The sequence below is a fragment of the Oncorhynchus clarkii genome, chromosome 6 (assembly GCF_045791955.1).
Source record: "Oncorhynchus clarkii lewisi isolate Uvic-CL-2024 chromosome 6, UVic_Ocla_1.0, whole genome shotgun sequence".
NCBI lineage: Eukaryota > Metazoa > Chordata > Actinopteri > Salmoniformes > Salmonidae > Oncorhynchus > Oncorhynchus clarkii.
In genome coordinates this window covers 31,077,267-31,098,598 of record NC_092152.1, presented here as the reverse complement: position 1 = coordinate 31,098,598, position 21,332 = coordinate 31,077,267, and the positions used below count along the sequence as shown (strand labels likewise).

The following is a 21,332-nucleotide window of genomic DNA, read 5'->3' as shown; positions in this document are numbered from 1 at the left end:
CCTTGGTATATTGGCCGTGTACCACACCCCCTCGGGCCTTATTGATTAAATATATTTCAAATTGTGTTAATATCAAGATAAATGTTTGCGATTGTCCAGTCTTTCAAGAATCCCTGAACAACAGAAACATTTTCTCGCAGCCTCATGGCAAAATGTGTAAAATAGCATGAGATTAGCTATAAAACTGCTATTTTGTTTTCTTGCTTGGACCTTGCGGGTCGTTCAGCATAACTGCGCTATGCCACTGAGAACGATACAGAGCATGTCTACTGCATGCTAATAAATACCAGATGACACAATGCAAAGTGTGTCTGGCATCTAGGTGTTATGTCCTTAGAATAAAGCATGGGCACTTATAGACACTCACGAACAGAGATTAAAGACTAATTCAGCAGCAGCATCATCACCACCATAATATTGGGGCTATTTATGCATGTTTATTGTCATCAGAATGCATCGGACTAACTTCTTTATTTCACAATCATTTATTCTGTTCACATGAGTCCCACGTGTAGCCTACCACTGTAGAATTTCGAAACTATAATGATTTAGGATTAGGATTAGGAATATGACATAAATCACTCCGGGATAGTTCAGTGTTGATAATGACGATAGACGCTTAAAGGGAATCTGTTTTTAAACGTGCCTTGTTTCCGGTGAAATGTTGAAATAGAGAATGGGCAGGGTAAAAGACTGCGGGCTGTGCTTTTAAAAGACTGAAGGAGACTAATTTATTTCCATTGTGAGAAACTCGACTTGAGATAGGCTACAGTACGCTCAGACGGAGGGAGGGAGTGCTGATAGTGAAAAGAAAAGAGACCGGCCAGTCACATTAGCCTACCTATTTTGGCTGGTTGCTTCGGAACACTGCCTATAGATTAGGGCATGTGGGGAACTTTCTGCAAAGTCGGTGAATGTTTGAATATTTTAGTTTTCGGCCTGTCATTTTTACCTTTCTTTTCGTGATATTTAAAATGCAGCCACGTCCTTTTTTGCGATTATAACGGTAAAGGTGTAGTTGATATTTGTATTTTATGTATTTGGTTGATGAAGGGATGCGCTCTCTCTCCGTGAAGCGAAAACCTGGACTTTTAGGTATATTTTTTTCTCGAACTGGAAAGAAATCTACTCACTAGCTCATCTTTTTAGGAACTCTTCAGCCTGTGCTTTTTTGACGCCGCGGAAATGGGAGCGTGTCAACCGGACTGCGTGTCCGCGCTTTCCCGAAAAAGTTTCAGTTGGATTGTGCTGCTGCTGTGGCTGACCTCTGCAGCGCACGGAACCTGGAGGACGGGTCTTTACAAATATTCAACTGGGACACAGCTCAACAGAGAGTCTTCCGCAGCGTCTCAAACCTCTATTTATCAAAAAAGGTATGGATTAATGCCTTATCGTTTATTGTTGTGCATCTTCTAATTTTGTATATTAGAGCCTATAACCTTTCATGGAAACGATGATTACTAGGCTAGTACAGTAGGCTAGATCTTCATAAGGCCCAATAAAACAAACCTGTCAAAGACTCACTCAAAGGTTCTGTGTCTTTGAAGCATCCTTTCAGATAAAACGACCTGCTTTAGGATCCATACCATTCACAATTTGAAACATTCATAGATTAGGCAACATTTAATGTCACTAATTAAAAAGTATATTTTCAATTCATTTTAGTTGTCTTTATTTATTTTTTCAGATATACTTATAACTAACCTATTGTTATCAATACCTATCCATCTTTTGAGGACCTCAAAGACCCCTTTTTTTCTGCCTATTAAAGCAACCAACAATGACTCTTCCCAACCCTATTCTATCCATCTAGCAGGTCTCATTGTCTGCTTGACACTGGGTTTCCTTTTTCCTGTCCAGGCAGCACATTGCGCACTGTGTGTAGTGCTCTCCCATCCTCATTGGCCTGCCCACTGTCGCTCTGTGTGGCCTATTGGCTCCTGTCCTGTGAGAGCAATGCTGTCTCTAAACTGTGCTCTGGTTTGGCCGGCAGCAGTTCTCTTCCTTTCCAACATCTGCTGTCTCTCAGCTGTCAGGGAGCTCCTCATCTGACCAGTCCTCCACTAAGCCCCACACACATCCATAAAGACAGGTACAAACCACCAAATCAACCCTCTCATCTGCCTCTATAAATCCCCCTTGTATGGGTTTCTCAGCAAACAGAGGGGAGCTCTTGAACTGGAAAGGGTAGTGAATGGAAAACGCTGGTCTGTTTTATGTTGTAATAAAGTGGATCTGCTGAATAACAGGTGAAAAAGCTACTCTTTATCGTTTGTTGCACAAATATACTACTTTATTGTGTGAAATGGTCAGATCTGTGTTTAGTAATCTCTCTTTCTGTTGGATTGTTTTGATGTTCTCCCTCTGTGTGTTCCTCCCCTGTGATCCTCAGAGGTGAGGGTTCCGTATAACAGCAGGGTTGTTGATGAGGGTGGTTCTGTGAGCAAAGCCCTCAGACTAAACACAGAGTGGAAAACACCAGCCCCCTCGCTTCCCTTTTGGACAAAGCTAGTGTTTTTCACAGAGGCCAGCCAGCCAATGTGGATGTGATCAAGTTCCCCATCACACTAATATTTACTCTCTCAGGTTCTGAGCGATGGGGGGGTTGATGAGGGAGAGTTGAGTGGGTGGAGGGTCCTGCTGATGAGTGTAGTGTCCCTGAGAAGTGTCCAGGTGGTGCAGAGAGGTCCTGGCCTTGGTTCGCTGCATTTACTCCTCCACCCTGAGTCTCTCTCTGTCACTCATGTGCTGTGGTTGGTGGACATGTTTACTAAACACATGCAGCTGCAGTTCTACTTCATCTGGGCTGTTGTCTGTCTAGGCTGCGTCATGTAGACAGGCATGTTTATGGTGTGTGTCAACAAGACCATTTGGGGGCATTACCATTAGTTCTGTGTAGGACAGAGGGCTGTCCTCTCCTCTCACATGTCCGTAGTAGGAGCACTGTAACATTCCTTTGTCCACATACAAAGCATTGAACAAAGTCTTGATGACAGAGGCACTGAGAGAGATAAAAGTTTATTTTAATAATGGTAGGGGTGGTCAAGAGATAATGACTATTGGTCAAGAGATAACAATGACTGAAAAAAGTCTCCCTAGTGCTAGATTCAGACCAGCATCCCGGGCAACCTAGAAATGTTATTTATTGAACCTTTATTTGACCAGGGTAATCTCGAAGAGATAAACATCTATTTTTCAAGAGAGACTTTGACTAAGACAGCAGCATCAACACATCAGTATCAGGGCTCCTGAGTGGCGCAGTGGTCTAAGGCACTGCATCCCAATGCTAGAGTTGTCACTACAGGCCCTGGTTTAATCCTGGCTGGATCACTACTGACTGGGATCAGGAGTCACATAGGGCGGCACACAATTGGCCCAGCATCGTCTGGGTTAGGGGAGGGTTTGGCTGGGGTAACCCGTCATTATAAAATAAGATTTTGTTCTTAACTGACTTGCATAAATAAAAGTGAAATAAAAGACAAACAGGCACATGACATCAACCAAACAAAATTTCCATCAACACAATAAGCAGCACCTACATGACACAAGCCAGAGCTTGTAATAAATCACAGGACCATTACAGTATCAAAAAAATACTTTGAGTAAACCATTCTTACAATAAAGGCAATGCAGCAGGGTTTTTTCACCCTTGGCCTAAATGAGGGCTATTGAAGCCAAGCGTAGTTAAGGGATAAGACAGCAGCTGTGTCATTCCACTAATTCAGTGGTTCTTGAGAAGTTTAACTTGGTCATAAAAAACTTTTGATTTCATTTTCCCATCTCGAGGTAAAAAAAAAACAATTAAATTACTATAGTAAGTGCGTATGAAGTGCCAATTAAACTAACAGGGTTGACCGTAACAAGGTTGACAATTCCATCTTAAATCAGCCACAAATCTCCTTGTATGCAAGCTTCACAAGTTTGCATTTATTGTTAAAACATTTCCAGCCAGTCTATCTATGGGTAACAAGGTTGACGTGTTATACTCGACCAGCTCAGTTTTCCACCACAAAACACCAGCAAATGGCCAAAAAGAGTAGGACCAGTTCACCTCCCACTAGACAGAAACGCCTATTTAACTTCTATTCCCCTTTGGTTTCATTGAAATGACGTGTAAACTACGTTGGTTCAACCAGTGTGTGCCCAGTCGGCTGCTTTTCCACTATAATTTGACTATTAGATCTTCAAGGTTTTTTTTTTTCACTCATTTTTTTAAGGAACAGTTTCACCATATTAAAATGAGTGAATCACTAGTCACCTTAAATAAGTAATAATATTCAGAAATGATTTTGTCAAAGCAACAAAATAACTAGGGCTTTACAATGATGGTGAAAATGTTGACAAATGTTGGGGCTAAGTGGGTTCAAATGTTTGTAGAAGTCACTGAGGGTATTTATTAATATAAAAAATCTGAATGATAAAGTGCACTTTATTTAATTCATTTCAAATAACAGTTTTTTTCCAATTCAATATTGGTGCACAATTTCTACTTTAAATATCAAAGGGATGCAAAAGGTACTCATTTTGTGAGCTATTTCCTGTGCTGCCAGCCTGAGGAGGGGGAGTCATGGTCTGACTGCCACACAGACCTCTCACTGTGGGACCTCTAGAGCCTGACCCATCACCACCGCATTCTCCTGCACTACCCCCAACAGAGGAGCTGACAGACACACACACACACACACACACACACACACACACACACACACACACACACACACACACACACACACACACACACACACACACACACACACACACACACACAGCTTGGTCATCCATATCAAAGAGTGTCACACACTCCCACCTACACATTCACTCAATCACAGGTGTCAAAGGAAAGCCCCAAAAATGGTCAAATACTCACACATGTCAGACAGTTTTCTCTGCTCCCGCAATGCAAGTGGTACCGGAGCACCAATTCTAGGACCAAAAGGCTCCTTAAAAAAAGGCTACCCCCAAGCCATAAGACTGTGAACAATGAATCATATGGCCACCGGATTATTTACATTGACACCCCTCCCCCTTCCTTCCATTTGTTTTTTACACTGCTGCTACTCGCTGTTTATTATCTATGCATGTCACTTCCCCCCTACCTACATGTACAAATTACCTCAACTAACCTGTACCCCCGCACACTAACTCGGTACCGGTACCCCCTGTATATAGCCTCGTTATTTTATTGTGCTACTTTTTATTATTTTTTACTTATATTTATTTGGTAAATATTTTCTTAACTCTTTCTTGAAGAGTCGCTGTTGGTTAAGGGCTTGTAAGTAAGCATTTCACGGTAAGGTCTACACAGAGCGGGGACGTTTATCAGGTATGGAGAGCCCTTTTGCCCGGCTCTGCTTAGAGGGCTTTGGCCCCCTCCTCTCATTCACTATGGCCTGATTGGCCCCTGACATGTCCTTTGATCCTGACTAAAATTGGAGCCCAATGGGACATCCCCTAATGTCCCCCATTAACCTCTCATTCAACACCTCTTCTACACCGCTGCAGTATTTCAACCCACAGAGCAGTGACGACCACCAACACACTATACTACTGGTACTTATATGATCTTTCATGTTCTTTTTTTGGCTTTATTTATCTTTTTATTTTAATCCGTCTCTCTTCAATAATGTCACTGAATATCTCTCTCTTTTGTTGCACCCTTTTCCCTCTGCCCTGGGACCCACAGTGCATCCTAATTGGTCTATCCTCTACACCTTGTCTGTTCCACTGAGGGCTTCCTTGTGTTACCTCTGCCGTCTCCTCTCCTCCACCTCCTCATCGCTTCTCGTCTGGCCGTCTGCCACATCTGTCTTTTGTCGTTTGTTCTCGACAAGAGCTTTTCCCACAGCCAGAAATCTAGAGGAATTCCTTGAGATTTTTATCATACTAAATGTCTTTTTTTTAATGTTCTACCCTCCTCCCACAGCATTGGGCTGGAGAAAGAGGGTGAGAAGGGGGGCTGCGATTTTTCAACTATGTCCCAGATGAAGAGAGTTATTGAGAGGGAGAGGGACTGAAACAGGAAGCTCGGTGGGGAATGCACCTGGACATTATTCACCCTAACCTGGCCTTCCTCTGTCCTCTGTGAGCCTGCCTGTCTGCCCTCCTCTACTCTCTCTGTGTCTCAGAGGGCCTGGCTCTAGGTTTATTCCTCTCTCTATCTCTGTTTCTATCTTCTCTCTCACTCTATCTCTCTCTCTGTTGTTGTTTCTTCTCTTTCCAATGACTAGTGCTCTTACCTAACTGCATATAGATCTGCATGGCCTTGGAGGAGCCTTCCTGTGTGAACAACAGTCCTCAGGCACACTGCAGTGAGAGGACAGCAGCAGCGCTGCTCACCTTGAAGAGTAGAAACTTGTCAACGTGACAATTTCATGAGCTCTCTGTCATTTTTATTAATTAGTTATTGGGCCAAAGCTGTGATCTTTCTCTCCCTTAAGCATTTAGATTTCCTTTTTCCCTCTAAACATTTGGCTGTGATCAGTTTCAGGGCTCGTTGTGCCTTGTGATTTACTTGGTTTTGGTCCAGCATCGGGAGTGAAGGAAGGAAGGAGGGAGGGAGTCTGAGGTGTTTGCAGAGAGACTTGATACTCGCAGTGGGCCTGCCTGCCTGCCTGCCTGGTGCCCGTGCCAGTTAAACACAGCCGTGCTGTTGGGTTTCACACCTTGTAACCAGGGGACATCTCAACCCTGGGGAAGTTTTACACTTTGCAGTTGAGACTGGAACTATTAGGTAAAACAAACACCTGTGTCCCTAATGTGAGATGCAGTACCCCAACTCCCCACTAGTTCAGCTGTAATGTTTCACTTTGATAGCACAAGCTACAGTATACTGAGTCTCTATAAAAACTACTTCAGCTGTAATCTGTTTATCACTGTGGTACTTTTGCAATGGATAACACAAGCTATAGTGAGTCTCTATAGAAACAAAGTTGTCTCTTCTATCAAATAAAGTAATTATTTGTGAGAGCCTTACTGCAGACTGCTGTGATTCCAGCTGAGTAGTAGAAATGACATGGGGGCCATGTTGTAGCAGGGGATAATGGTCTTAGGCGGTGTTACCTCTGCTTAACAGACTCTTGGTGAGCCCGTGGGCCCAAGGTGGATCAAAGCTGGGAACAATCACAGTGTCTGATCCCCTTTGTAGTGGGGAGGATGTGGGCAAGTCCTCTCACACACAGGCAGACTCATCTTGGGCATTACCAAACTGGCGTACTGTTATGTTCAGCTCATAACGGTTTTATTTATCTTTCTGTGTACTGAACTCGACCCTACTCTACTCTGCTGTGCTGTATTGTACTGCACTGTACTCTGTACTCTACTGCGCTGCACTGTGATGTCCAAACTTGTTAAACATGAGGAGAATGACATTCATATCCATAATTATGTATTTCTGTGTAGTACAGATCAGGGACAAATGACCAAAATATATTTTTTCAATCTCAAGGTGCTATCTAGAACCTTTAAGGGTTCTTTGGCTGTCCACATGGGATAACCCTTTGAAAACCCCTTTTTGGTTCCATGTAGAATCCTTTCTACAGAGGGTTCTACATGGAACCCAAAAGGGTTATACTTGGAACCAAAAAGGATTCTACATGGAACCAAAATGGGTTCCCCTATGGGGACAGCCACTTTTTTATAAATGTGTGCCATGTCATAGCTGACACCTGATTCCTTCTGTAGACGTCTTTGAATCTTAATTCTGAGAATACAGTTAACAGAGCTTTTGGAAAACGTGGTCGCATAAAAACCCGAGGGAGATTTTCCCATTATTCCGTTAACAAATTTTGCATTTGCACAGTTCTTCCACTAAATTTGTTTTGTACATTTTTCAGTGGAAATTGTTAAAAGTAGTCCTTGTGCATAGAGTTGTATGGTTTGTTAAACGTTGAAATCAATAGTGTCTGTTTGGCAGACATTTTAAAGAAAACAAAACTGAGTCAAAGCATAATTCCATTAATGTGGAAATTCTCTCTTCTAATATCCACTGGATGAATTCATCTGGCTAATTCCCAGTCCTGTTGTGATCTAATCCGTGCTATCAGTCATGGTAATATTCCTCATACAAGGTTAGTGGTTTAAAACGGTGTAACCTGCTTTTCTTCTGATCCAGGTCCAATGATGTCCGGGTAGTGGACAGATCATTGTGGGGCGCAGCAGCAATAGCAGGAATCCCTATTTCAGGTGATTGTTCAGGTGATTGTGGTAAGGGTAGGCAACCACACGTCTGCCACGCTGATCCTCAACACGGGGTGCCCCTCAGGGGTGTGTGCTTAGTCCCCTCCTGTAGTCCCTGTTCACCCACAACTGTGTGGCCAAACACGTCTCCAACACCATCATTAAGTTTGCTGACAACACAACAGTGGTAGGCCTGATCACTGACAACGATGAGACAGCATATAGAGAGGAGGTCAGAGACCTGGCAGTGTGGTGCCGGGACAACAACCTCTCCCTCAATGTGAGCAAGACAAAGGAGCTGAAAAGGCGGGCCGAACAGGCCCCCATTAACATCGACAGGGCTGTAGTGGAGCAGGTTGAGAGTTTCAAGTTCATTGGTGTCCACATCACCAACGATATATCATGGTCCAAACATACCAAGACAGTCGTGAAGAGGGCATGACAACACCTTTTCCCCCTCAGGACCCCAGATCCTCAAAAGGTTATACAGCTGCACCATAGCGAGCATCCTGACCATAAGGCACTATAGAGGGTAGTGTGTACGTCCCAGTTCATCACTGGGGCCAAGCTTCCTGCCATCCAGGACCTACAGTATATAATAGGCAGTGTCAGAGGAAAGCCCCAAAAATTGTCAAAGACTCCAGTCACCCAAGTCATAAACTGTTTTCTCTTCTACCGCATGGCAAGTGGTACTGGAGCGCCAAGTCTAGGACCAAAAGGCTCCTTAACAGCTTCTATCCCCAAGCCATAAGACTGCTGAACAATTAATCCAATGGTCACCGGCTTATTGACATTTACAGACTATTTCTTAACTCTTTCTTGAACTGTTAAGGGCTTGTAAGTAAGCATTTCACAGTAAGGTCTACACATGTTGTATTCAGCGCATGTGACAAAGTTTGATTTGATTTGTTGTGTGATAGAATAGCTAAGGTCTAGGAACAAGAAAAGAAAATCGAGGGATATCAAGGGATCAACCACTTCCCCTGGCTAGTTCTGAACTGAAGGAGGGATGGTTAGAGGTCTGGCCTCAGATGAAGCGCAGGGACAACAGATGAAAATTAGCTATCGAGCTAAATCTGGTGCAATGGCATGTTGTACATGGTCCCTGACAAATAAACATAATAATTTTAAAAAGCATGCTAGCTCTCTCTCTTTCTCTTTTTCTCTTCATTTACTCTCTCTTCATCTTCTCTCTCTCTCTCTCTCTCTCTCTCTCTCTCTCTCTTCTCTCTCTCTCTCTCTCTCTCTCTCTCTCTCTCTCTCTCTCTCTCTCTCTCTCTCTCTCTCTCTCTCTCTCTCTCTCTCTCTCTCTCTTTCATCTTCATCTTCTCTCTCTCTCTCTCTCTCTCTCTCTCTCTCTTTCATCTTCATCTTCTCTCTCTCTCTCTCTCTCTCTCTCTCTCTCTCTCTCTCTCTCTCTCTCTCTCTCTCTTTCATCTTCATCTTCTCTCTCTCTCTCTCTCTCTCTCTCTCTCTCTCTCTCTCTCTCTCTCTCTCTCTCTCTCTCTCTCTCTCTTTCATCTTCATCTTCTCTCTCTCCTCTCTCTCTTTCTCTCTTCATCTTCTCTCTCTCTTCATATTCTCTCCTTTTCTCTTCTCTTTTCTCTCTCTCTTTCTGAGGCTTCAGAAGGTTATCTATTGGTTCTGGAGGCCATGGAGGGGGAAGGAAACAGGGACCCATCCCAACAACCCATTTACCCTTTATGGAGGCTCATACAGTGTTAAAGAGGGAAAGGTTCTCTAGATTATATGGCCCTAGTAGGAGCTTGTGTGCACTGTGCAGGCACTACAACATGTAGGAGTTGTTACTGTGGGCTGCTTTAGGGCTGCTCAGCTTGGTACACACTCTTTCTCACACACACACTACATGACCAAAAGTATGTGGACACCTGCTCGTCGAACATCTCATTCCAAATGTATGGGCATTAAAATGGAGTTGGTTCCCCCTTTGCTGCTATTACAGCCTCCACTCTACTGGGAAGGCTTTCCTCTAGATGTTGGAACATTGCTGCAGGGACTTGCTTCCATTCAGCCACAATAGCATTATTGAGGTCAATTCATCCAGAAGGTGTTCTATGAGGTTGAGGTCAGGGCTCTGTGCAGGTCAGTCAAGTTCTTCCACACCGATCTCGACAAACCATTTATGTATGGACCTCGCTTTGTGCACGGCGCATTGTCATGCTAAAACAAGAAAGGACATTTCCCAAACTGTTGCCACAAAGTTGGATGCACAGAATCGTCCAGAATGTCATTGTATGCTGTAGCGTTAAGATTTCCTTCACTGGAACTAAGGGGCAAAGCCCCACCACGAAAAACAGCCCCAGACCATTATTCCTCCTCCACATAACTTAACATTTGGCACTATGCATTCTGGCAGGTAGCGTTCTCCTGGCATTCGTCAAACCCAAATTTGTCCATCGGACTGCCAGATGGTGAAGCGTGATTAACCACTCCAGAGAACATGTTTCTACTGCTCCACAGTCTAAATAATTTTCTCTGGGTGTGCACCAGCTCATGCTTTTTATGAAGCTCCCGACAAACAGTTATTGTGCTGACGTTGCTTCCAGAGGCAGTTTGGAACTCGGTAGTGAGTGTTGCAACCGAGGACAGACTATTTTTATGAGCTACGCGCTTCAGCACTCGGCGGTCCATGTGGCCTATCACTTCTCAGCTGAGCTGTTGTTGCTCCTAGACCTTTCCGTTTTACAATAACAGCCCCTACAGTTAACCGGGGCAGCTCTAGCAGGTCAGACATTCGACAAACTGACATGTTGGAAAGGTGGCATCCTATGACGGTGCCACGTTATAAGTCACTGAGCTCTTCAGTAAGGCCATTCTACTGCCAAGCTTGGCACACCTGTATTTGGGGAGTTTCTCCCATTCTTCACTGAAGATTCTCTAAAGCTCTGCCAGGTTGGATGCGGAGCGTTGTTGCACATCTATTTTCAGGTCTCTCAAGAGATGTTCAATCAGGTTCAAATCCAGGCCTTGGCTGGGCCTGGATTTGGACATTCAGAGACTTGTCCCGAAACCACTGCTGCATTGTCTTGGCTGTGTGCTTAGGGTCGTTGTCCTGTTGGAAGGTGAACCTTCGTCCCAGTCTGTGTTCCTGAGCACTCTGGAGCAGGTTTTCATAAACAATCTCTCTGTACTTTTCTCTGTTCATCTTTGTCTCGATCCTGACTAGTCTCCCAGTCCCTGCTGCTGAAAAACATCCCACAACATGATGCTGCCACCACCATGCTTCACTGTAGGGATGGTGCCAGGTTTCCTCCAGACGTGACGCTTAGCATTCAGGCCAAAGAGTTCAATCTTGGTTTCATCAGATCAGAGAATCTTGTTTTGCATGGTCTAAGAGTCTTTAGGTGCCTTTTGGCAAGCTCCAAGAGGGCTGTTATGTGCCTTTTACTGAGGAGTGGCTTCTGTCTGGTCACGCTACCATAAAGGCCTGATTGGTGGAGTGCTGCAGAGATGGTTTTCCTTCTGGAATGTTCTCCCATCTCCACAGAGGAACTCTAGAGCTCTGTCAGAGTAACCATCGGGTTCTTGGTAACCACTCTGACCAAGGCCCTTCTCCCCCGATTGCTCAGTTTGGCTGAGCGGCCATCTCTAGGAAGAGTCTTGGTGGTTCCAAACTTCTTCCATTTAAGAATGATGGAGGCCACTCTGTTTTTGGACTTTCAATGCTGCAGAACATTCTTGGTACCCTTCCCCAGATCTGTGCCTCGACACAATCCTGTCTTGGAGCTCTACGGACAATTACTTTGACCTCAAGGCTTGTTTTTTTGCTCTGACATGCTGTCAACTGTGGGACCTTTTTATAGACAGTTGTGTGCCTTTCCAAATCATGTCCAATCAATTGAATTTACCACAGAATAATTTAGAATCAATTGAATTTACCACAGAAACATCTCAAGGATGATCAATGGAAACAGGATGCATCTGAGCTCAATTTCGAGTCTCATAGCAAAGGGTCTGAATACTTATGTAAATATGCTATTTATGTTTTTAATTTGTAATACATTTGCTAACATTTCTAAAAAAAACTTGTTGCCCCTTTCTCATTTTGGGGTATTGGGTGTGCATTGTTCAGGATTTGTATTTATTTAATTCATTTTAGAATAAGGCTGTAACAACACAAAATGTGTAAAAAGTCAAGGGGTGTGAATACTTTCCGAAGACACCGTATAGTGTATATAGTAGTTACACACAGTCATTGGTTTAAACATCCTGCCACATATGCAAACATCATGACACGAGTATTATTATAATCAAATCATAGTATTACTATGAAGTACACAGAGACTCCTCTGCTGTTCTGTGTTCTATATACTAAACAGATGGCGATATGGTCATTGTTTTCCATGTTCTGCCCTCTACTCAGCGCAAGCCATATGAGGGTGATCATGGTATTTGTACACTTTGTTGTTAACAAAAGACTGCTAACACATGTTGGCTCTAATAGCCTCCGTGTAGATTTCTCTCTGTGTCGCTCCATGTTTCCTTGATTTATGGTTGTCGACTTGAGGGATGAGAAGTAAATCCAAAGAGATATCAATAGGACTTTGTCGTGTCTGGGTTTTGCAGGGTTTGTATCATAAACTCCTCTAGGTTCTCCTCAGTTTGCTCCCACTCTGGTTTATAAAACACTTAGAAAACCTTTTTTTACGTGTGTTCTGTTTTGTCCCTCATCCGCTCTGTGTTGCCGGTGGCTTTTAATTCTTGCTCGATGTCGGACATGTTTAATGAATACCATTGAGAGGTTTACCCCCCCCCCCCCCCCTTATTTCTAAGAGCATTGTTTCCCTTGTTAGCATTTTGTTCCGACCAATAATGCAGTGATTGAAACCATCCCATGGCTCCTCTCCTAAATCAGGCTCAGATGTCTTTGGCTGCATGTGGTCCAAAATAAATCTAAAAACCAGGACCTTCATTAGTTGTGAGAGCTTTATGTAGTGACAGTATGTATACGGAGCCTTTATAGAGGCTACATAACAACTGAGCGGTAAATGTAAAGCTTTGGTGTTTAACTTCTTAAAAGACACACTTTGACCAATGAGGGCTTCTGTGTCTGATATTGACCTGTGAGGGAGTGGGCCTATGACTTACTATTAACCTGTGTTTGAAACTCACTCTAATGTGTAGAGCTCCCCCCCCCCCCCCCCCCCACCTGTTGCTTGTAGTTTTGTAGAACAGGTGTGGAGGAGAACTGAAGCCAATAGTACGTCTTGTTGACTTTGAGTGTGAATGCTAAATCTGCTCTGTGTGTCCCCTCCCCCCCTCTCTCCTCCCTCTCTCTCCTTCTCGCCACTCTCTCTCAGGAACTGGTGTCCCCATACGGTCACTAAGACAGTGACGTGCCAGGTGCAGAATGGGACAACCATGCAGCGTGTCTACCAGACATGTCGCTGGCCACAGGGATGCACAGGGGGCAGGTGAGTCTCTCTAACCCAAAACACAGCATGTCAAAACCTCATGAACACACCCTACATCTACAGCTTGATGAATGAGCCACACGATTAGAGGAACTGGCGCCTCCTTACACTGTTTGTGACATTGGCCTGTGCGTGTGTGTTCCTCAGCTACCGGACAGTGGTCAGACCCTCCTATAAGGTGGTGTACCGTGCCGTCACCTCTCTGGAGTGGAAGTGCTGTCCAGGCTACAGCGGCACCGCATGTGAAGAAGGTAAGAGGGCAACAGAGGGATTTATGCACTTACAGACTTCTCAGATCTTCTCCAGATCTTCTCCCTGTCTCTGTACTTCTCTCATTTCTGGTCCCTGTAGTGTCTTTCTCTCACCTCTCTACATCTAATTTCCTCTCTTTCTCTCTCTCTCTCTCTCTCTCTCTCTCTCTCTCTGCTCCTCTGCTTGACTGGCAGCGCTCGCTCACAACTGAAAAGCAGAACAATGAGGACATAAGGTTTTGGTGAGAAGAGATAGAGAGAGAGAGACCCCAGGATGTGAGAGTGATTAAGGGCTGAGGTAGTTAATCATGTGGATGTGTAGTCCTGGAGGCCTGGTGCCTGGTTCTGACGCAGCCCCTCAGCCGTGGGTTGGAGGGGGAAACCGTGACGACCAGACAGCTGCCAGGATGCCTTGGCTCTCGCCTCCACTTCTTCCGTCTCTCCACACTCTCACTTCTCTTTTCACTCTCACTCTGGTTTGATCTCTCTTTTTTTCTCATCCCTTTCAAGTGATCTTTTCTGACTTATCTGAAGTTCAATAATGTATCTAGGTCTTTGTTCTATTCCCCATTTCCATCAGCACACCTCTCTGTCTCTATCTTTCTCTGTGTTATCCAGTATTCCCAGTTCCCCACTGTGTTAGTCTCCTAGGAGTTCCTCCGAACTAATATATGAGTAATATGACTAAAGTGTTTGGTACTTTCCACTAGGATAGCCCTCTGTTTGCCTGCATCATAACAAAACATTCTTACTCTCCAATAGTCTTGCAAAAACCTCACATCAGGATCTCAGGGCAGAGCCAACAGCCTCCATTTTATTAATCTTCTAGGTTTTTATGTGTCCAACTTCACAGTCATTGAAGCACGTAAGGTCAATTATTTTTTGTGGTTTAGAGTTATATAGTCCAGCTGCAAGTATGTTGTCATCCTCTACCATGCTAACTCTCTGTTATTGCTCTTCTGATCATTTCAACTCCAGTAGCTCCCTCCGTCCATGCGACCACGCCCCCACACACACCTCTCCTCACCCCTCTCACCCAGAACAGAACAGAGCCTAATGATTTCCCTTGGTGCTGGCTAGCCCCCTGTCTCAGCCTTGTCTGGGGTACAGGGTGAGGTGTCTGTTTGTTCCAGGACTCGGGGCTGTTAGTGTTCTAGGTGGAACTGTAAATCGTTGAGCTTTGTGACACAGATTACAATAACCCTTTGCTATGGTAAAACATTGAGTTCTCAGTGGTGTTGACATGGGACTGCTGTTTCCCTCTCCAACCAGCTCACTCCTCCCAGGTGAGCTAACAGTTTCTCTGGGGCCTCCCAGGGGCCCGCTGCCTGCTGCTGGGTGCTCTAAGGGGGCCTCTTTTGGGAGAAATTACTCCACTTTTCCCACCAGCACACCCTTTACACATGTTGGCACAAGGTGTACACATGTAACACATACTCGGATACAGGGTACAAGACACTCAAAAACACCCATACGTGCATGGATGAAAACAGGCTACCGAGATACACACACACACACACATGGAAAGCAGACACACACACACTGTCAACATAATTATCCAATTACTGTATGTGCTGTGGAAGATTCCCTCTGGTTGTCATGGAGGGCTGTAGTGGGGGTTTGACTGGAGGGCGGGGGGGGGATTAGGCACTTATCAGAGTGTCCTTCCTGGTGGCTCAGATCACAGGCAGCGCTGAGTGGAAGTGACAGCTACTATTTGGAGAGAGCTGCGCTGAAGCACCGTGGATAGCATCCAGGATCGCCTCCGGCGCTCTGCAGAAGAGGCCCCTGACAGCACACAATCTGATACCCCTCCTCTCAGCCCCCTCATCCCCTTTCTTAGGGGGCAAAAACCAGCGACATGGGGATGACTGGAGATAGGATTGCACAAATTGTTGACATAGCGTTGTCAAGGAAGGTTAGAGCGCCACTCACAGGTCCATTGAATGTGAGGTCAAGTACAAGCTGTGTGCTTGTCCCTCTGCTGCCTGTTTGCTGTCTGCCTCTCACAGACTGTGGGAAATGTGCATGATCCTCTCATTTACTTTACCTCCCCTACCTCTACCTCCTCTGTACTGCACCATTACCCTAACATTACGCTCACTTTTCTGAGTTCAGCCTATGTCCCATTACATATGTGTACTCTCTGACCCGGTTGTGGCGTTTGGAGTTTGGTCCCCCCTTGCTGCTCCCCTGCCTGCTGACTAGGGGTTCTGACTGTCTGGTCTGTCTGACCTAGAGATAACACATCTCTGTTTTAGTTTAGAGTCCCCTGAATTTGTTTTTCCCCAGTCCCAATGACCCTGGGAGCAGAGTGCACCAACCCAGGATGAGTGAGCGCATGCTATTGGACGGGTTCAGGTCACTCTGGCACCTGAGAGACTCTCTCATCCAATCAGAGGTTCCCATGAGATCTGTGGCCTGTTGGCTCCACCAGATCCAGCCCAAGGGCTCCAAAAACAAAACATTACATCACACACAGGGGGGTAACAGAAAAACAGTCAGAGAATCAATGTGGAGTAAGATAACACTGTATTAAACCACCCCTCATATTGCTCACTGTCTCTCAGGCCCCCACCCCAATCTCAAGCCTTGGCTCAAATTCCAGACCAGTGGTGTGATTACTAGGTCCTAATTGTTTTCTATGAGGTTGGGGAGATATTGTGTTACTGCTGGACCTGGAACACGATGAGCTTGATGGAGGCACTTTCATAAGCTTTCAGATAACAGGGATATCCCTTCACCCTTCCAAATAACACTATCAAAAGTAAACCCCATTTAGATAGCAATTTTATTATAACAGAATTTCAAATGTATTCCATACAGGCTTGACTATGACATCCAATCTAGCTGTCAAACACATGTGTGGCTACAGTATCAAATACTGCATCAAATGGAGATCCCAGTCTCTCTGACATATAAACTGTGATAGTATTCATGTCTCCCTCAGGTCAGGTGTGTTAGTTGGCGTACTGTCCTTGTCCTCTGCTGTGACTGAGTTATGTGAGGATGACGCTGGGAGACTCCAGTTGATATCATGGACTGTACTTGATATATAGAGATAGGCACTTGAAAGCAACTCACCACCATGGCAGAGTAGCTCAGGAGGGGGCTGCAGCCAGGCAGGCAGCACAGTGAGACATTAGGGAGGAGGTTTTGCTGAATTAGCGAGGTTGTCGATGCTCTGCGGGAGTGTCCCCATCAATGTCTCTCATCCAAGCTGAGGCTGCGGTTTCTGGGCCGCAATTACGCCGTGGCCGGGAGGTAGAGGCGCGGCGTCTGCAATAAGCCGCGGAACTGTAATCTGTGTTTTCACAGCTCTGCGTGGCTTATCAGAGGCCTACACGCTAAGCCCCTTGCTTTTAACATCACTGGGCTGCAGCTTGCCATTAGCAAGGGGAGTGTGGGAGTATGTGGGTGCTGGTGGATTTGTGTGTGTGGGTGGGTGGGAGAGCGAGGTGTTGAGGATTTGTGTGTGTGGGTGGGTGGGAGAGCGAGGTGTTGAGGATTTGTATAGTGAAGGATACAGCTGTTAAGTATGATTAGCTGTTTTAATGGCTGCAGTTTCTAGTAGCTGTAAATCGAAAGACCCAGTGTAAGGTCCCGGGTTTGGGGCCTGCACAACGCCAGTTCCCCTCTTTGAGTGCCGATCTCCACTCCCACTCCTCTTGGACCACACGAAGGAGCGCTGTCAAAAACAAAATATGCTGACCCAACATGAAGCCACCATTTTCCAGAGCTGTCCCTGAAGTGGTCCTTCTCCCTCCTCTCATCCACACACCCCGGGTCCCCCAATCCCTGTGTTTAACAGATTGTAAAACCACTGGAACACTCACACGTACAGTGGGGTCTGAAATGATTGACACCCTTAAAAAAGATGAACAATAATGACTGTATAAAATAAATAATTCAAATACTGAGCTACGTACTGTATGTCTCACATGCTAAAAAAAATGGGAAATTATATTATTTTCTACAAATACAATTACTTTAGTAATACTTTTTTTTTTTCTCAAAATGGTAGGGGACCAAATTATTAGCACCCCTAAAGATTATTTTAAATAAAGTAGTCAAAAGTTGAGTATTTGGTCCCATATTCCTAGCATGCAATGACTACATCAAGCTTTTGATGCATGTGTGCAGTTAGTTTTGGTTGTGTTTCAGATGATGTTCTGCCCAATAAAAACGAACGGTAAATAATGTATTGTGTCATTTAAGAGTCACTTGTACAATTTTCTTAACACTTCTACATTAACGTGGATGCTACCATGATTGCAGATCATCCTGAATGAGTGTTAATAATGATGAGTGAGAAAGTTACAGAGGGTCAAAGTTCATACCCCCAAGACCTGCTAATCTCCCCTGTTATTGGTAATGGTGAGAGATTAGCATGTTTTGACCACTTTATTTATAAGGAACTTTAGGGGTGTCAATAAATTTGACTCCTATCTTTTCGAGAAAAATTATCACTACTTTTTCAACTAAATATCTTTCTCTGAACAGTTGATTAGTATTAAAAAAAATCGCAATTTTTTGGAGAATACAATATAGCTTAGTATTTGAATTATTATTGCTCATCTTTATCAAGGGTGTCAATAATTTTTGACCCCACTGTACATACACACACATACATACGCACGCTTACTGATTTATTTATAAGGAAATATAGACACACACGTCACATTTCACACACATGCACGTTCAGATACACTCACAACACAGGAGGTTGGTGGCACCTTCATTTGGGAGGACGGGTTTGTGGTAATGGCTGGAGTGGAATGGTATCAAATACATCAAACACATGATTTGATATCATTCCATTCGCTCCCTTCCAGACATTATTATGAGTCGTCCTCCCCTCAGCAGCCTCAACTGACTTAAAATCACCCACAAAACATGATTTACACAGACACACATACCCACAATGGCATCCTATGCATACACACAGACAGGCATGCCCCCAGCAGAATGCAGACAGGCCTGTGTGGAGATTCATGGGCGTGTAAATGGTGAGCGACAGCAGCACAAGTGCCAAGCCCAAATTGGAAACAGCTGAGGCGAGGGGAGCTGAGGGCCCCAGATGAGATTAGAGGTGGGAGTGTCTAGCTCCTCGCTTCTCCACTCAGTGGGGAATAGTCACAACAGCCATTCATTATAAAATGACACCAGTCATTTTACCAATGTGACCAGCCATCAATTAACTAAAGCAAACAGAGAAAATGAAGCATTTTTCTCCCTCTGTTTGCCCCTCTGTCGTGCTCCTCCTGTTGATGTTTGTGTGCTCCTTTGTTAGGGTGAAAATGGTAAAGAGTTGTTTTAGACTATTTCGAAGTATATTTTCGAGGAAACCAACAATTGCCACAGGTCAGATGAGGGTTGAGATTCCTTGTGCTGCATGCAGGTCAGTTTATTTATGGTTTCCCTGGCCTCTGTTCTGAGTCCCTAGAGAGGTGTAAATTATTGAAAATCATGCTTCTTCTTCTTCTGGGGAAATGGACCCTGCAGGCAAACTAGAACTTGTAAGGCTGCAGGGATGAAATTAGTGAAGCTGTGCGCACGCACGCACACACACACACACACACACACACACACACACACACACACAGTCCTGCCCCGTGGCAGACACTATGAGCTCCTCTGTCCCCAATAAATCAGAGGCATTTCCTCTCACCCTGCAGTTTAACAGGGCCTGTGTGGGCTGTATGAGTGACCCGTAAACCCACAGGCACTCTGTGGCTCTTTTCAGGGCCCTGCACAGCAAAGGACTATCAATGGGAAGAGGCAGAGAAATGCAGAGGGAGATAGGAGGGGGAAGAGGAAGGGAAACTAGGGTTTTGACATCTAAAAAAATAACCCTCCACTATCCTATTATTTTTCTTTGGGGGGGGTCAGTGCCACTACTGACATCACCCTTCATCTCCCTGTGTTAGCCTCAGTTCTCAGGAGTAGCTAGCGGTGTTGAGGTCAGTCATGATGTGGTGTGGTGCTGCAGCCCTCAACTGTCTCTGCTCTACATCCTAAGTGATGTCATCAGAGGTTTCACTAGGCCTGTCTGCTGTCCCTCAACCCCTCAGAGTGTAAACCAATTACCATCCCTCAACCCACCAAGGCACCATTCAGAGGTAGTGAGTGACATGTAGTAGTTAGAACACATAGCTGTCCTGTAGCCATGGTGTATATGTCTCTGTGTTTTGACGTTGTTGAGTCTGAGACAATGGCAGCATTGATGGGATGGCCTGAGCTCCCAGGGGGCTGGTGGTAATGTACTGTACAGCCCTGATGAGTTCACCTGGCCTAGCGCTGCCTGGCTCCCAATGGGACTGCCCTCCCTCCATCTGTGGATCTCTTTCACAGAGGGACCATTCCCTATACCACCTCTCCTCCTCTTGTCTTCTCTTTTAATCTCTCTTCCACCTCTCTCCTCGCCTTACCGTGTCAGTCTCTCCACTCTCTTCTCCTCTCCTGTCTTCTCACATCATCATTCCTCTTATTTCCTATCCTTTAGTCTGCTGTGTCTCTCCTTCCCTTTTCTCTCTCCCTGTGCAGTGTGTCAGTACTGGCTGCCTCTCAATCCTCCACACTGCCAGCTCTCTCTTTCTCTCTTACTTATCTTTTTATTATTTTATTAAAGCCCTGGGCAGCCACAGATATGAATCAGAATGAAATCTCTTCTCTTCTCCTCTTTTCTCCCTCCCTCCTGCAGTTGTGTCCAGATGCTGCAAGGCAGAATGTTTAGTGTGAAACCAGCATGTAAACAATGCTAGCAGTTGCTATGTTGGTGCTGTGTATCATTCTGTTAATATGCAGTATCTGTTTGAGGTTTTGTGTACTCCCAGAAGTCTTAATTGTCTTGTTGCACATTTGTCATGTATACGAGTGCAAAAACATATTACGACACCACATGAGAAAGACTCAAAGTGTTTTGGTCCAATGGGCTGGGATTGAGGAAGGAGCTATCTAACCCAGGCCACACCTCCCCCCACCACCACACTCCCTTATCCCAAACCACAGACAGACCGACAACCACAACAGAGCATTGGACTGCGGTGGACGGACAGGTGGTGATGACATCATTTATGACCCCTCATTTCAAGGACCTCCCAAAATCACTCTTCTTGCTCTTCTGGGTGGATGAGGGGACTCAGGTTGCAGTAACATTGGTGTCCCCACTCCTCTCCCCTCAGTGGCTGCTGCTGACGTGGTGGAGGGAGGTAGTGCTGAGTCAGAAAGAGAAGCGGTCTGGTGATAGTTAGTTCTGGGTTGAGAAGGGGCAGAAGAAGGAGAAGTTTTTTGGGGGGATGAGCTGAACTTACACACAGGCTAATTGGAGACATGACTGGCTCTGTGAGCAGCAATCAGAGAAAACAGAGGACACTGCTTCCCTCTGGGCTCTGTGGAACCAAATGCCTTGACTGGGGGAAAATGACTTCCCTTCATAGGGTGGGACAGGGAATAATGGAAGGTATAGGAG

General features: G+C 45.1%; 1 protein-coding gene across 1 annotated transcript in view; it reads left to right on the top strand.

The window, feature by feature from the left end:
• The first annotated feature begins 739 nt into the window (after positions 1 to 739).
• The window catches only part of LOC139410965 (EMI domain-containing protein 1-like), a 63,191-nt gene continuing 42,598 nt past the window's right edge, over positions 740 to 21,332 (top strand). Inside the window, exons 1-3 of the mRNA XM_071156706.1 lie at positions 740 to 1,373; positions 13,497 to 13,610; positions 13,758 to 13,861. Of these exons, the coding sequence (XP_071012807.1) occupies positions 1,186 to 1,373; positions 13,497 to 13,610; positions 13,758 to 13,861 (406 nt within the window). The 5' untranslated portion in view covers positions 740 to 1,185. The remainder of the gene's footprint in view (positions 1,374 to 13,496; positions 13,611 to 13,757; positions 13,862 to 21,332) is intronic.